The sequence below is a fragment of the Pseudopodoces humilis genome, chromosome 23 (assembly GCF_049639895.1).
Source record: "Pseudopodoces humilis isolate 2021_Gansu_Grassland_sample_001 chromosome 23, ASM4963989v1, whole genome shotgun sequence".
In the NCBI taxonomy this organism is placed as follows: Eukaryota; Metazoa; Chordata; class Aves; order Passeriformes; family Paridae; genus Pseudopodoces; species Pseudopodoces humilis.
This window is the reverse complement of record NC_142222.1, coordinates 4,117,338-4,133,610: the sequence shown is the minus strand read 5'-3', so window position 1 is coordinate 4,133,610 and position 16,273 is coordinate 4,117,338. Positions and strand designations below refer to the sequence as shown.

Below are 16,273 nucleotides of genomic sequence, written 5' to 3'. Positions count from 1 at the left end.
TTCTAGTAAATCTTGCCCTGGTCTTTCTCATAGTAGAGGGGCAAGTGCCATGCTGGACACCACCAGCTCCTCAAGCTGTGAAGACCCTTCTGACCTTCTCCTTTGTCCTCTACAGACCCCATCTTACGGAGGCATTTGACAGTTCAGCGGATAAGCAGTTCTCACATACGTCAGGTCATGCATTTCCCCTGAGGGTGCCCCACCAGCTCAGCAGAATGCCAACCCTAGGCTCTCTTTGGGCTACCAGAGAATTTGGAGGCAGTATTCCCCCCGTCCCTTCTGGAAGGTCTCTTGCAAGTGTTTTTTAGAAGAGACTTAGTTTTGGTTGGGTCATTCTTACCTTTTCCCAAGGAGTAGTGTTGTCTCTAGCTGTGCTCCTGCCTGTAGGATGTTCCCACCCCAGTGCTAGCCTGCAGTGAGCTCAGAGCCACGTGCCAAGGGCAGAGGAGCAGTGGATGCCCAGACAGGGATGCTGGTCTCTGTCCCTCTGCTGCTGTGGTCGTTTGAGTTTGCACTTTTACGAATAGATTGAGCCAGAGTCTTTCGAGGAATATATGTGAGGCGCTTTGGAGGGTTGGGGCTTGCTGTGTACAGCCAGAAGATAAAACCTGGTAGATCTAGTGGTTTTAGTAAACATCACCCCACCAGGGAGCGGTGGCAACAGATAGCGCAGGTTCGTGTTGCACAATGAGGTCCGGCCAACTGGGGCTGTGATGCTGCCTGCTGCATCTCTGCCCCCTTCTCCAGAGGAAGGAGGGCCCTTTGTCAGTTAGAGAGGGACTTAGTAAATCGGATTTGCTGGCAAACAAGCACCTTAACCACTGAGCTGTGGGTCTCAATACTTGCACTTCACCTGAAGGCTCCCTGCGGGGGGAAAGGGCAGTTTGGTACATGACCATTGGCTCTGCACCTGCCTGACATCCTCAAAACATCCTTAAGCCATGTCCTAGGGAAAATAAGATCCCAGTATCAGTTCCCGCTCTCCTTGCTTTCTCTGAGTGCACACAGTGAGACCAGGAACCAGGAGGGCCGAGCGTTGCCCCCACGGATGTGAACAAACCCTAGGGGGAAACTTCCCCCACCTCGCACCTCCGGCCCCCTGCCCCGCTCCCCACCCTTGAGTACGGGTACCTCAGAACATGCACAGTTTGAATTTTCACTGACAATTAGTTTAATTATTGTCAGTGAAAAGAATTGTAATTATCTGTAAATATGTAGTTAACAAATTGACCTAGTTTCTGTATTTTTTAAGTTTTTGTACTAAAATTTATAGATACAGTATGTGCCAGCTAGCAAAAAGCTACTGTAATTGCCAGTCGTAGTTCAGCATGCACCTAATCCCTGAGACTTGTCCAGTGATGCTGTAAGGAATTTATGCTTAAATATTGCGAGCTGAGGAGGCCAACGGCCACTCACCCAAGGCTTTTGGCTTCCAGCCTCTGTCTGGGTTTTCCCTGATGGCTGTGTGGAATCTCCTTCCCCTGGGCGTCATGTGCCGCATGGAGGGCAGTGTGAGGGACACAGTGGTGGCTTCGGGCTTGCTCTGGAGCTGAACTCAGTGGGAACCAAGTTCAGGTTCTTTGCTGCGGTTTAATACTGGCTTGTGACTATGTTTTTCAATCTCTCTAGAAATGATCTGGTTTTCCCCTTCCAACTGCTTTTGTCTTAAATCCGAGTTCATCTAAATCTACTGGAGGAAAAAAAAAAACGACCAACAAAACAAAAAAAGAAGAGTTTGATTTGAGATTGTTGCCTGCTTTTAGTGCCAGGATCACACATTTCTATGGCAACTCTGAGCTCAGCAGAGTGCAGAAATCAGCACAGGGTTATTGACAAGCTGAAGTCGGCAGTCGCTGCCTCTGCACGGCTCCGGCAGAGCCCAGCTGTGGCTAGTGGCAGCTGCCAAGGGTGAGCTTGGGGGTGCAGTGTGGTGGCTTGTGGGGAGTCCTGGTGTCCCTGCCCCACTGCAGCTGGCTTGCCCTGCAAGACCTGCTGCTGAGTGAGGGGTGGGCTCCTAGGAATGGTCAGAATCTGTGCTCCTTGTCCTGTGGCAGAGGCAAGCCTGTGAGTCAATAGCTGTGCTAAGCATCCCAGGAAGCTGCGAGCAGAGGAGTTTGAGCACCGGTGAGGCCGTGCTCTCTGGGTCTGGTTGTCCTGGAGGTTGTAGGGAATGGGAGCTTGTAAGGATTCAAGGATGAGAGGAGAGGCAGATGTGCGCATACGGGTTTGGCTTTTGGCAAGCAAACCACCCGCTTCCTTTCTTCAGCTTTTCTTCCCTCCTAACCCCCCACAGCTCTTCCCCCTGCTTGCTTGGAACAGGAACATTTTTTTTACCTGCCTAGAAACAGCTAAAAGATGGGGGGGCAGCCCTGATGTAAATAATTAACGTTGCAAAGTGAAGTGTGTATAACAAAGGGCTACAGCCCTTCGGTGACTTGTAAATGCTTGAGAAAGTTGTGGTAAGATGTGGAGGGGCCAAGTGACCTGCCCAGCCCTGCAGCCATCGCTGCCCCACCGCCACTGCGGGGCCGGGGGGTCAAGACGGGATGGGGGGACACCCCAGGCCCCTCGGCTGTGGGACCCCCTCTCGGTGTAGTGGATGGGAGGGTAGCGTAACGTGTGTAATACGGATAGGAGAAGCTGTGTGAGGTGTGTATAGTGTATATTTTTTAAAAATAGCTTGCTTGTGTTGTGAAGATTTTAAAGACAAACTTGAGAATTCTAGCCTAACTATTAACACAAGTTTAACATCAGTTACCCCACTGGGTTCAGAGCCTCTTGAATGTATATTCCTTTTTGTAACCTAAATGACCTATTCTTCTACCAGTCAGCCAGACATCCTATTTATATTTTTAATTTTATATATTACTTTCCATTTGTTTTCATTATTTCCAGCATGTTTCTGGGTTTGGGTTTTTTGTTTGTTTGGGGGGGAGTGTTTCTTTTTGCACAAGAATTGTGTGAAGTCAAGGAAATGTTAACTCAAACCTGGTATTTTCCAACCTGTTCACCCTTCTCTTCCTCTCCTCCACCCCTGTTGTGTTTTTTGTATTTTTGGGGTTTTTTTTTTCTTTTTTTTTTTTTCTTTCTTCCGCCAACAGTTTGGGATTTTTCTGGGCTGGGATGCAGTGGGTGGGAGGAGGGGATGGCTCTTTTCCATTTGCAGCTTTTGTGCAAATGCCAGGTCTTTTGCCAGTCAACTAAAAAAATGCTTCACTTGCTGGTTGCTTTAAAAAGGAAAAAAAAAAAAAAAAAAAAAAAAAAAGCAAAACAAAACAAAAATGTAACCTTATCAGTGTGATGTAGACCCCGGCAGGAGGAGGGGAAGTGCACACCTGTAGCCATGCACCTCTGGCTTTGGCTGCAAAACAAAAAGCAAACTTTTCCTGGTGAGGAGGTGACCACAGGGCAGCTGCTGCCCTACCCCATGGAGGGTTTTCTGGGCATGAGCTCTGTGTGCAGCCAGGCTCGGAGCTGTGCCGGGAGTGCCATGCCTTGGGCTTGCTCTTCCCCCTCGGCAACCACCTATTCATGTGCACAAACCCAGGAGCTGCCTGCTGATGACAGCAAAGCTGTTGTTGCTTTTCCTCTCCTCCTCCTCTTCCTCCTCTCCCCCTCTCCAAGGAGGTCCAGCTTCCCAGCAAGAGCTCGCCCAGCACCCGGCCCCAGCGCCATGGCAGTTTGCTCTGGGGCAAGCCTTGCTGGAGCCGTGCTGTGCCACAGAGCATTAGATACAAAAAACCACACACATATCTGCTGTTTTACTATGAACACTGGTCTGAGGTTTCCAGGCTCAGCACCACGGTGATGGGCCACGAAGGATTTAACCAGGGGAATTAAACTCCTTCTTGCTTCCGTCTCTGGTAGCACCAGCTGGTATGAGTGAATCTACAGGTGTGCGTTTTCCTTCTTGTAGAAAATGCCACGAGCACTAACTGGTAAGGCTTAATGTACAGTATATTGTCAGTATTCTGGTATTCTTCTGGTTCAACATACATTATAGCTCATATATAACCTGTATTAATTGTATAGATTGTGCATTTAAAGCTGTTACCAAGTTGTCAGAAAATAAGAGAAGAGAAAAAAAAAATAAGGTCATATGTAATATTTTGTTTGTAAGTATCCTTTGTATCATAGCAAAGGAAATGTTAAAAAAAAAAAAAATCAACTGTAATAAAGTAATTTTAGTACACGGTGTGTGTGCCTGCCTTTGTGAGACCCTGCCCCAGGGGGGCTATCGTGTGTAGGACCTCTGCCAGGTGAACACGGGGGGCTCCACCAGGGGACCCCCCCACCTGCGGGACCGTGGCAGCCCCTTCCTCCTCTCCTCCGTCCGCAGGAACTCGGCCATGGCCCTGAAATATTCCAGCACAGCCTCGTGGGCCCAGCAGCGTCCCGGCCCGCGGCAGGGGAAGCTGCAGTGCCCCCCGTGTGGGGTCAGCAGCAGGAAGAAGAAGGGGCTGCTGCGGAAGAGCTCCCTGGGCAGGCTCTGGGCCGGGGGGCCGCGCACGGGGTCATCGGCGCTGCAGAGGCACAGCACCGGCACCGCCGCCTCGTCCGCGTCGCGCAGGGGCTCGTTGCGCTCCCAGTAGCTCTCCCAGCTGCTGGGGCGGCTCCGAGTCCGGCAGAAGAGGGTTTCCTCCAGCTCCCGCAGCGAGCGGCTGCCCAGGAGCCTGTCCGTGTCCACCATGTCGGCCAGGGCCCCCGTGTACCTGCGGGGATGCCGTGGACTTGGGGGTTCAGCGATGCCACCAGGGGCTGGGGGATGCTGCCATGGGCTGGGGGCAGTGGGGACACTGCTGGGGATTTCAGGGATGTTGCCATGGGTGGGGAGGACATGGGGATGCCACCTGCAATGGGAATGTCACAGGGGCTGGGGCATGCTGCCATGGGAATGGAAGGTCATAGGGATGCCACTTGGAGCTGGGGGTTACAGGGATGCTGCCATGGGGGTGCCAGCAGCTTGTGTGCCCATGGGCTGCTCGATGGTCTTGGCCCTGCACACAGGGGAATTGGGGTGGCCTCAACTGCTCCAACCCCAGAGTGGCTTAGGAGGCCCATCCCAGCCCTATGCCAGAGAACCTGGATGGTCCCCACAGTGCAGCCCGGGTGCCATGACAACAGGAGACAGCCGGCACTCCCTTCATTACCCTGACAGCAGCATTTGCAGTGGCAATCAGGTTAGGGATGGGGAGGGGGGAGACTCTCTGCTGCCCACCCCACAATACCCCATCCCTGCAGTCAGCACCATACCTTGCTGCACCTATCTGGGATTTATTGCAGCTTCACCTGTCACCTCTTTGCCCCTAATGTTTTGGGGTTTACCTGCATTATTTTGGCTCTCATCTGCCCACCCACAGGGTCCCTTTGCCCCCACAGGCTCTCAGCACCACCTGGGGAAGTGCCCATGTGCTCAAGGCCTCAGACCAGGGCAGTTTGTCTCCTGTCTCAGCCCACTCAAGCCTGGCTGTGTTGGGCACTAGGGAACCCAGACTCCTTGGGAAGGGATGGCAGCAGTCACAGCCCCCTGCCCAGCCGTGGGCTGGCATCATAGTCCCCCTCCAAGGGCCAGCAGGAGGGTCAGGTGCTGGGGACAAGGGGCAATGCACAGAGAGGGGCCAGGCCCACTCATCCCTCAGGGTCCAAAACCACACAGGGGCTTCACCAACTCCTCCCAGGGGTGACAGATCTCCCAGCTCAGGAACCCCAAGATGCTGCTGCAGCCCCAGCCAGGCTGGGAACACAAGTGATGGCCCAGCTGGCCTCATGGCAGCCGGCTCCAGGCTGGTGTTCATTAACTAGCAAGTTTTGCTGCCCTCAGCACCTCTGCCCCTGCACTGGGGCTCCTGGTGTCGGCAGCAGCACCCACCCCATGCACACACCCAGGACTGACCGAGGAGTTCCCGGAGTACCCATCCACCTCCCCAAGCCCCAGGGACTGCACTGACCTGCTCAATCCCTGCTTGAGGTGGAGAAGCAGCGGCCATTCATAAAGCCAGGGCATCCCGGCCTCAAACCAGTCCCGGCCACGGAAGACAGGGGAGAGGCAGGCGGCGGCGGTCAGGCGGCTGGAGGAGCCGCTCTCGCCCAGGTAGGCGAGCAGCAGCCCCGAGCCCGAGCCCTCGCTGACAGCCAACAGAGAGGCACAGGGGTGCCGGCACCGCAGGTAGGTCACAGCTTCCCGCAGGTCCCCGGGATCCCCGAAGGACTGGAGCCGGGGGGTGGTGAGGGGGCAGCCGTTGTGGCCCCGGCGGTTGAAGATGACCGGGATGAAGCCCCGCTCCAGCGCCCGCAGCCCCAGCTGCAGCAGCCCGCCCGTCACCTTCCCGGCAGCGTTAGGGATCAGCAGCAGCACTGGGCTGGAGATCCCTCCGCTGCCACCCGCAGCCCCCCACGGCCCCACCAGCCAGTCCAGGGCCACCAGCCCAGCGTCAGGCAGCTGCAGGAGCTCACGGGTCACCACCGGCTCTGGCTCAGGTGGCTGCAAGAGCTGCCACAGCATCTGGAGCTGTGGCCAGCGCGGCCATGGCCAGCGTCCCCCCCGCAGCGCTGCTGACCGCCCCAAGCTCCGCACCAGGTGCTGCGCCAGAGCCGAGGGCTTGCACAGCAGCCGGCAGTGCCCCAAACCCTCCTCGGCCATGAGAGGGATCCCCTCCTCCTCCTCTCCCATGTCTCCAGGCACCTCCAGCCTCCCTGCCCAAACGCACCAAGCCAGGAAGCCCAGCCCCATGAGCACCGCGGCCGCGGCCACCAAACCCTCCGGGGACAGCATGGAAGCAGCAGGAGCCCCAGACAACAGCCCCGATGGTCGGCGGCTTCGCAGAGCGATGGCGGGGCCGTGCTGGGAAAGCCCAGCCCCGGGGCTGGGCAAACAGCAGGGCTGAGCCGGGGATGGCGTGAGCGGCCAGCAGGGCCAAGGGGACTGGGTGAAACGGGAGGGACACGTGGCCGAGCCCTGCCTGGCGCCGGAGGGCTTGAGCCCCCTGCAGCCACGGACCCTCCGCGGGTGCAGGAGCCGGGGGCCGGGCGCCCGTGCAATGCTCACACCTTTATTGATACAAATGTACAAGGACACATCTTACAGTGGGGAGTGCGGCCCCGGCCTGGGGCAGGACACCCGGGGAGGGGTGCAGGACGCCCGGGGAGGGGGGGGGACCCGCGGGCGCCCCAGTCCAGTGTAATGCCATGGGTGACCTCGGGGGTACCGGCCACCCAGAGAGGGGCTTTGTGGGGGGTGGGGGTACAAGGCCACCGCCGCCACGGACAGCTACAGAGGCTATGTACAGGATAAGTTAGGCGCGTGCTGTGGGGTGGGCAGGGGGCTGTACAGGGGGACGCAGGCACCTACCCCGCAGGCTGAGCATCAGCTCCTTGATGGCGCGGGGGGCACGAGGAACCCCACGCCCTGGCTCCCCAAAAAGGCCACTTGCAGCCACGCTCGCCCCAGGTGCCGGCTGCTGCCGGAGGGAAGGGAGACACGGAGAGTGCGGAGGCCTGGGGGGACGTGGGCTGGCGCTCACTGCTTCTTCTCACGAGTGGTGATGGTGACCAGTTGCTTGGCGGCCTTGGCGATGTCGTAGGCACACTGGATGACCTGCTGGGTCAGGAGCTGGTAGTCCACGGTGGCACCGGGCTCGGGGGGCACGGTCTTGCGGCACTCGCTCTGCAGCCGGTAGGCGCTGGCGTTGAGCAGCCGCAGGGAGCTCCGCACAGTCTCCAGTGCTGGTTTCTGTGGCAGAGCACAGGACCAGGGTCAGAACCCATGCTCAAGGGGCTGACAGTGTCTGGTGGGGACCACAACCACACCAGGGACACACCGCTCCTCCTACCTTAGGGAAAAGTGATGCCATCTCTGTCACAGCCGAGTGGATCTTCTCTGAGCAGGGCACGAAGCTGGGGGCAAGGAGAACAGGTGAGCAACGCAGACAGCGCTTCCCAAGCATGGAGGATGACAAGGCATGGCCCCACCCCTGGTCTGGGTGTCCAGGAGGGGGGACACAGGGAGAGGCTGTGGCCCAGTCCTACCTGTCATGCTTGGACTCTTGTGCTGCCCGCAGCAGCTCCTGGATGTTCTTGGTGACCTGCTCAGTTTTGAGGATGACATCCTCCGTGCTGGGCAGGCCAGGGTCCAGCTCCCCGTCCAGCGGGTCCAGCTCATGGGGGAAATCCTCATCCTTGCTCAGTTCCACAAACCGCTTCCCCTCCATGCTGCAGGGACCAGCCAACCGGCCTGGGTCAGTATCAGCCCCCTGTCCCTGTGTCCCCACGTACACTGGTGCAGCCCCCAGCCCCACCACTCACCTGATCAGAACCTCACCGGCCTGTGTGTTGTCGTAGTCGCTGTCAGTGCCGCTGCCGTGCCGGTCCAGCTTGCCCTGGAGGGGAGAGGAGCAGTGTGAAGCCCTGCCCAGCCCCATCCCCACGCAGGGTCAGGAGTCTCTCCACCCCAAGAGTTGCTCCCCCTCCCTGATACATCACCATGTGTCGGGCACCATCAGGTGGGCAGGAGAGCAGTGGGGAGGATGGAGGGAAGGGCACCGAGGAGGCAGATGGACCTTTCCGGATCTGGAAGGGGAAAAGAGGGGAAGCCCATGCTGAATGGGGTGCAGAAGGGTGTGGAGCCGATCCTGGTGACGTGCAAGGGAGGACAAGCACAGGGGACACTGCCACCCTGCATGCACAAACATCCCGCAGCTGCCATCCCTTGGGGAGATCCCCAGCCTGACCCAGGGGGGAGCAGGGCGGTGGGGGGACAGAACATCCCTAAGGCCACATCCCAGGCAGGTGACATCCACCATGTCCCATGCAGGAGCCGCCCCCACTGCGGCCCCCTTACCCGGTACACGCTGGCCGGGATGTGCATGGAGTACAGAGCCTCGTCCTCCACCTCCTGGCGACACATGAAAGGTTACAGCCCCGCGGGGATGGGAACCAGCACCATGTGGGGCTGAGGGGGACTGCTGCACCCCAAAACCCTCCCACCCAGCCAAGCACACTCACGCCAGGGCTGAAGGGCTGGAGCCGTGTCACCAGCTCCTCCACTGGCTGCCCGAAGGGTTTCAGCGCCGAGCCTGGTTCGTACATGGAGAAGGCCTGGCGGTCCCGGCGGTGGGGAGGGGCCATGCCCGGGGGGTGCCCGTGCTCCTGCCGCTCACTGGGGGCCGGGGTCGGATGTGTGGGACCAGTCTGCTGACGGATCTGCGCATTCTCTGCCTGCAGCTTGTGGATCTGCAGCCAGGAGAGGGGGAAGGCATCAGTGAGGAGGTGGGGGGAATGCTGAGGAAGGGAGTCCTGCTGGCCCCACACCCACCTCGCGCTGCAGCCGGCGCAGCTCATCGCTCAGGCTGTTGTTCACCTTCATCAGTTGCTGCACCTTGGCCTCAGAGGCAGCCAGAGCTTTCTTCACCTCCAGGTACTCTTGCAGCGTGATGGGGCCATCTGACAGGTCGGAGGAGTCCATGCTCTGCAAGGAGAGGAGCTCAGCGCTAGGATCCCAGAGGTGGGGTCTGGGTGGCAGTGCAGGCCAGGGCCTGGCTCACCCTGGCACGGTTGTTGCGGGAGGCATTGCGCAGCAGCTCCTGGTCCGTGTCCTCATCAGAGGCGACACTGTCGTAGTCGTGCTGGTCATCCAGGTCACTCTGGCTCCGCAGTGAGTAGTCAAGGGCATCTGGGGGAGGGCAGGGCAGGTGCTAAGCACAGGGCAGGGAGGAATGCTCAGCCCCACCTCACTGCCCTCCATGCCTCACCCGTGGGGCTAAGCAGACTCTTCCCTTGCTGCCGGCGCTTGGCTTCCCCAAGGATGTCGATGAGCAAGGTGGCAAACTCCCTGGCATTGAACCTGGCCAGTTTTTGCCGGCCCTGGGGGGAAAAGGGGGTGAGCAGGGGTCTGGGTGCACAGGGGAGTCATGTGGCCTAGAGGGGGCCTCACCTGGTTACGCGTCGCTGAGTACTCGGGGTTGACAGGGAGGAAGGGGACGGCGCTGCGCTCTGTCACCAGCGTGCTGTGGTTCTGCGTTGTCAGCCAGACTGCAGGAAGGCACCTGGTGTCAGACCCCAGGGGACAGACACAGGGGCTGGACCCCCGGACAAGCAGGCTGCAGGGCCTGGAGCCGGCAGGATGCAGGCGCGGGTGCAGGACCAGCCTGCTGGGATTGGGAGTGGAGCCTGGCCAGGCTGACAGGAATCGCCTCCCTCAACCACATAGTGGAGCCGGGGTCCTCCCATAACCCCCTAACAGGACCCTCCCATGCTCTTCACCATTTCAAGCACCAGCTCAGCACCCCCCAGCTGATGGGAAGATGGTTTGACACATGTTGCCACCCACCCTGCCAGCCCCCAGATCAGGGGCATCACTGCAGGCCGAGCATCCATCCCTGGGGGACCCTGGCACCCACCTCGAGCAGCTCCCCAGCCCGGGCACCCAGCAGCGGCCCCTCGTGCTGAGCAAACCCTCCGGGGCGGAGGAATGAAGGAGGGGCCTGCAGCCCCGGTGGACACATCCAGACCGGGGGGAGCGCAGGGCTCACCCACAGCCCTGCCAGCTGCTCCTCCCCGTGCTGTGACACCCACCCCAGCCCCGGGGAGCTGCACCCCACACCCCCCTCACCCGCGTCGTTCTCCCGACGGTCCACCTCGTCGTACACGTCCATGGCCAGCTCCTCAAAGAGGCGGTTGCTGAGCTGCAGCAGTACAGGGGATGGTGTCAGGCAGGATGAGAGGAGCAGGCAGACACCCCCAGCCCTGCCCTGGCCCCCCACTCACCGCCTGCAGCTTCTTCTTGGCTGCTTTGGCCAGTTCAGAGAGGTCCAGGCTGGGGAGTATGGGGAGGGGAGAAAGAAAAAGTGGGGGTTATTCCTGGCCTGTTCCCACCAAAACAGTCCCCAGCTGCACCCCAACAAGACAGGGATGCACCCCCTCAGGCATTGGGGGCTTCACCAAGCAGGGCTGGTGGGCAGGCACGGGGGGATGAGGTGGCAGGGGGCGAGTGGGACCCCCCTCCCTGAGTGCCCCCCAGGTGCCGGGCTGGGCCGAGCGGCCAGGGCTGCAGGGGGGCCCCATGGCAGCAGCATGGGGGGCCCCCAGAGCCGAGCAGACAATACCTCTGTGCCATGCACTTTGGGCGCACCCTGCGCTCCGGAGAAGGCAGCGGAGGGAAGAACAGGATAAAGGTGGACGTTAAACGCGCAGGCACGCCGACCCCCTGCCCCCCAGGGATGCTCCAGTGACTGGGGTCCCCCCCTCAGCCCAGCAGGGATGCTGGGGGGGACGTGGGACAGGCCAGCGGGGCCACAGGCACCAGACACTCACCTGTCAGCCATCTGTGGGATGATGTAGTGCCCATTCTTGTGGTCTGCACAAAGAGAGGGGTGGTGAGCAAGGCCACGCAGTCCCTCCAGGATAACCCCCTCACCCCAGGACCCCTCACTCACCCGGCTTTCTGCCACAGAGGTAGAAGGCCAGGCGGTCAGTCAGCTCGTACTGGCACTCCACCAGCCGCTCCGCCAGCTCGTGCTGGGCTGCCTGCCTGTGGGAGGGCCAGCAGGGGTGATGCCCACCCTAGGTGGGGGTGCAGGCAGGGGTGATCCCCTTCCCTGCCCTCACCTGGCATAGTCAATGGGGGTCCGGCCGTTCACATCGGGCGCCCCAGGATCGGCACCATAGACCACCAGCAGCTCTGCCTGCAGGATCTGCCCGGCCTTGGCAGCCACGTGCAACGGTGTGGTGCCCTTCTCCTGTGGGCATGGGCAGCCTCAGCCCTGCAGCCTGCATGTGGCATGGGGCTCCAGGACCTCCCTGGGCCCCACACCACCTCTGGGGTCCCTGAGCCCCACCAGAGCTCACCGGGTGGAAGAAGTTGGCCTGGGCACCCAGCGAGAGCAGGCGCAGGCAGGTCTCCAGGTTGCCCGTCCGCACGCTCGAGTGCAATTGCTGCAGAGGAGAGAGCTGGTAATGGGGGGATCTGTCCCCACTGCCACAGAGGGGGTCTCTGAGCCCCACCCCACCTTGCTGAGGTCCTTGGCAGTGACGCCGTCATCATCCCTGCAGGGCAGCTTGTGGACGAAGGCCAGCATCTGGTACTTGGCACGGATGAACTCTGACTTGGTGGGGCTGGGAGTGGGCAGCGGGTTTTGGGGTGAGGAGGGGGCTCCCAGCCAGTGCTGGCCCCTTCCCCACAGCACAGGGAGCACTTACTGCACTTTGTCCTGGGGGTTTGCCTTCCGGCGCCCGCTCTGCACCTGCGCTGGATCCAGCAGCGAGTGCTCCCAGATGGAGTTGGCCCCATTGCTTGCCAAGGTATGCACCATCTGCACGGGACAGGCAGGGCCCAGTGGGCACAGGGGGTCCCAGCGAGCATCTCCCCACATTTCAGTGTCCCCAGCACCCACCTGCAGCAGGGTGGTGGGCCAGGGGCTGTGGCGCAGGTGCTTGACGATGGAGATGTGGCGGCCCAGGCTGCGGTGCACGCTGCAGCACTCGTCGCAGATGAGCACCCCGCGGTTGATCGACGCCCAGCCAGGGTCTGGGGGTGGCATGGGGGTGTCAGCAGGTGTCCCCTCCCCATGCATCCCCTCCTCATGCATCCATCCAGCAGGGGGATGCGTTGCTACAGCAACCATTTCCCGGGAGATGAAGAGGGGCTCAGCCCATCACCAGGGGAAACCCACGGGTTTCCCATAGCAACCACCAGCCAAAAGGAGGGCAGGGTTTGGCCCCCCACCATCAGGAGGACAGCTGGTGGCAGGGATGATGCCAGCACACCCTGATCAGGGGCAACCTGGCTCTCACTGCGAGGTCACTCAGCCCCGGAGCCCCTGGCTGAGTGTTTGGGGGGTCATGGATGGGGGCAGTGTGCCCCGCAGTGGGTGGGCACCCCCAGTCCGTGGGCTCCTATGTAGGGTGGTCACCAGCTCTGCAGCCTCAGCACCCCAGTGCAGCCAGCCCACAGGACACCCCAGCTCCGGGGCAGGTGCCACGGCCCCCTACACTGCCGTGCCCCTCCAGCCCTGCCGCTGGCCCCGGCCTGCCGGACTGGAGACCTTTGTGTCCCCGCCGGGAACAAAGGACCGTTTGAGCAGCCACGCTGGCCCCGCGCTGGCACCAGCCCCGGCACCCACGGGGGCACCGCTCCCGGCCAGGCAGCAGCTCCCCACGCCCGCACCCCAAAGACGGGTCTTGGGGACGTGGGAGTCTGGCCCCGTGGTGTGGCCGCTGAGCTGCAGCTGTTCACAGCAGCATGAGGACAGGATTTGAGGACCCCCGCTGGGTCACAGCCTCCCCCTTCCCAGGAAACACAGCCAGGCACGGAGTGACGATGCTGAATCGTCCCCAGGTGTCCCCTCTGCCGGGCACGACGGGGGTCCTGCCACCCTCTGCCCAGCCCCACCCCCTCCCCTTGTTTCTGTGGGTCCTACACAAACACCACACTGTCCCACGAAGGGGGGCAGCCCCAAGCCTGGGGATGCAGGGCCTGGGGGGGTGGTCGCACTGGCCCCTCCGATGGCCCTGAGGGGGGACAGTGGCCCCACGACCTCACAGAGGGAGGAAGGCAGGCAGGCAGCCAAGCCTCCCCCACTTCCTTCCTCACTGCAGGGTCCCGGACCCCTCCCCACGCACCCCCCAGAGCCCTGGGGACATCGTTTTGGGGGGGCACGGCATCCTGCCATGCTGCAGTGCCCCGGGGGCGGGGTGGGGTGGCCAGGGGGAGTGGTGGCCCCCCCAGCCTGGCAGCCCCGCGCACGCAGATGGCAGCGCCTTGGCAGCCGGTGCAGCGGCATCTGTGCCTTCGCACCCGCTGCCCACGGCCACCGCCGGGAACAGGACGCTCCGTGCGGGGGGAACCGGCCCGCGGCCCCCCAGCCGAGTGGATCCAGAGTATCCCTTGGGCAACAGCCCCTCCCGCCCTAGGGCAGCTGGGATGTGGTGGGATGTGGGTGGGCACTGCAGCAGCTCGGGAGCGCTTACACGGGGACACCCCAAACCCTGGGAGGATCCTGAAGTCCAAGGGAGCTCGCAGCACCTCGATCCCTGCATCGGGATGTGGGCTGACACCGAGACCCCCTGAACTCGGCCCCGCACCGGTGATGCAGGGCTGGGGCCAGCCGGCATCCCTGCATGGGGCCAAGGGAGGCCGGGCAGAGGGATCAGAGCACCCCACGGGCACCCCGCATGCAGGGCCAGGCAGCGCATCCCCGACAGCGACAGCGGGTGCTCCCAGCGCGCTAGGAAACGGCCTCTGGACTTTATAAATCATTTCCTCCCATGGCTGCCAGGCGATAAGAGATTGGAAAAAACTGGTTTCCATTTCCCCTGGGCGCAGCAGGAAGCCCCGGCACCGCCCCGGGAAGCCCTGGCCCCCCGCTTGCCCGCCGGCAAGGGGAATGCCTGGAGGCAGGGCAGCCTTTCGCCCACGCGTGCCGACAGCTCTCCTGGCAGGATCCGGCCATTGGCACGTGGCCGGAATAATTTCGGCACAGCCTTGGCCCGCGGGCAGCTTTCCGGGGCCGGCTCGGAGACCCGTTCATTCATTGCCGTGGGGCCACCTGCGCTGGCTACGGGCAGGTTTGGGGTCCGGCCCTACCGTGGGCAGGGTTTGGGGGGCCAAACCCACCGTGACGCCCACGGGAGCGTGCCCAGCGTGGGGGCACCGGCACTAGCGGGGATGGGAATGGTCTTGCCCAGGCTCGGCTCTGGCTTGCAGCGCGGCGGCCGCACGGCTCACCCAACCGGCACCGCCAAACCCAGATCCGGCTGGGGTGGGGGCTGGCTGTGGGGTGCAGGAGGGTGTCCCCCATCATCCTGCCAGTTACGGGGTCACCAGCGCTGCTGGCACCGACTGGCGCGTCCCTAGCCTGTGCCAGCAGCCCCCGCCTGGGCTGAGCAAGCTGTGGGTGGTGCAGGGGGGCGGTGGGGACACGGGGTGCGCTGGAGAGGCACGGAGGAGGGCATGCGGGGCTTTCGGGGATGCGTCTGGAGTGTACGAGGGTATTCCGGGAGGCTAAAAGGGGGTGCACCAAGGGGGTCATGAGTTTCATCAAGGCGTTTCACTGGGGGCACTTCAGAGGGTTCTTGGGGGGCAGACGGGGGACTCAGTGGGGCTCCCTTGAGTGTGCAGAGTGGGGTGCAGAAAGGAATAAGCAGGGGCACTCAGGGGGGTGCAAAAGGGTCTCGATGTGGGGCGTACAGGGAGATGCGAAAGGGGTCATGGGGAGCAGTCCGGGGGCAAACAGCTCGGGGTACAAAGGGGGCTCCCGGGGGCGCACCGGGGGGTGCCGTGGGGCACAGAGGGGGCTCTCAGGGGCGCGGGGGGCGCTCAGGGCAGGCTCCGGGGGGCAGCGGGAGGGGCGGGGAGGCTGGCGGGGCCGTGCCGGTGCCGATGCGGGGGGGCCCTTACCTGGGGCGCTGCAGTCGGCGCACACCTCTGCCCGCGGCGCCTTCCGGGACATCCTCAGCGGCGAGGCGGGCCCGGGCCCGGGCCTCTGCGCCAGCGTGGGGCGGCGGCGGCGCCCCCGGGCCCGCCGGGGGAGGGGCGGCGGGGAAGGGGGGGGGGGCGGGCGGCGGGGCGGGGGCGGCGGGGCCCGGAGCGGCGGGGCCGGGGGCTGCCGGCTGCTCCCAGCGCCCGGCAGCTCCGCAGGAAGCGGCGCAGGCCCGGCCCCGGCGGAGGAGGGGCCGCACCGCCCCCGCCCCGCCACCGGCAGCGCTGCCGCGGCCGCCCCGCCCTCGCAGCTGCAGCCGAACCCGCACCCGCCCCCCCGCCGGCACCGCCCCGCCCCGGGACACGCACCGGGACACGCACCGGGACACGCACCGGGACACGCACCGGGACACGCACCTGCACTGCCCCCGCCCCGCACACAGAGCCGGAGCCGCACACGAATTCGCGCAGGCACCGGCACCGCTCCACACCCACACCGGCGCCGCCCCCGACCCGCAGCCGCACCTGTAAACGCCCCCTGGACAGCCCGGTGCCGCTCCCGGACCCGGGCACCTCACCCGCTGCGGGGCATCAGCCCTGCCCCTGCTCTGCTCCTGATCCCGGGCATCGCCTAGTCCTCACCCCAGTGCCCGTCCTCGGGGCACTCCCGGTCCCATTTTCAGCCCAGAGCGCTGTCCTGGTCCCGCTCCCAGCCCTCGTCCTGTTTATCCTGGAAGGGTGGCACTGGTCCCATTCCTATTCCGGGTCCTGTGTAACCCAGTCCCAGCCCAGGGAACCCCAAATTGCTTCAGTCCTGCTCTGGACACTTGTTCTCGATCCAACCGAAGTCCTGGGGCGCCC

The 16,273-nt window shown here is 62.5% G+C and overlaps 2 protein-coding genes across 6 annotated transcripts; both read right to left on the bottom strand.

The window, feature by feature from the left end:
* Positions 1-3,228: 3,228 nt before the first annotated feature.
* ABHD15 (abhydrolase domain containing 15) lies at positions 3,229-6,793 on the bottom strand. Its single transcript, XM_005525936.3, has 2 exons — positions 5,949-6,793; positions 3,229-4,712 (listed from the first exon to the last, which is right to left on the bottom strand). The coding sequence occupies exons 1-2, from the start codon at positions 6,770-6,772 to the stop codon at positions 4,235-4,237; spliced, it is 1,302 nt and encodes a 433-aa protein (XP_005525993.3). The 5' UTR covers positions 6,773-6,793; the 3' UTR covers positions 3,229-4,234.
* A 227-nt stretch (positions 6,794-7,020) lies between these two features.
* On the bottom strand, positions 7,021-15,524 carry GIT1 (GIT ArfGAP 1). 5 transcript variants are annotated; one of them, XM_005525768.3, is made up of 22 exons: positions 15,392-15,524; positions 12,387-12,520; positions 12,193-12,305; positions 12,003-12,108; positions 11,842-11,928; positions 11,602-11,732; positions 11,430-11,524; positions 11,308-11,350; positions 11,100-11,126; positions 10,762-10,810; positions 10,607-10,679; positions 9,929-10,026; positions 9,747-9,858; positions 9,540-9,667; positions 9,311-9,463; positions 9,001-9,228; positions 8,837-8,890; positions 8,479-8,565; positions 8,302-8,375; positions 8,026-8,208; positions 7,830-7,893; positions 7,022-7,729 (listed from the first exon to the last, which is right to left on the bottom strand). In XM_005525768.3, exons 1-22 carry the CDS (start codon positions 15,441-15,443, stop codon positions 7,517-7,519), a joined length of 2,304 nt encoding a protein of 767 aa, XP_005525825.1. In that variant the 5' UTR covers positions 15,444-15,524; the 3' UTR covers positions 7,022-7,516. The 5 variants fall into 5 exon arrangements, with proteins under 5 accessions (XP_087922411.1, XP_005525825.1, XP_014110347.1 ...); XM_088066285.1 differs by lacking the exon at positions 8,479-8,565 and having other exon boundaries at positions 7,021-7,729; XM_014254872.2 differs by lacking the exon at positions 8,837-8,890.
* Positions 15,525-16,273: the final 749 nt, after the last annotated feature.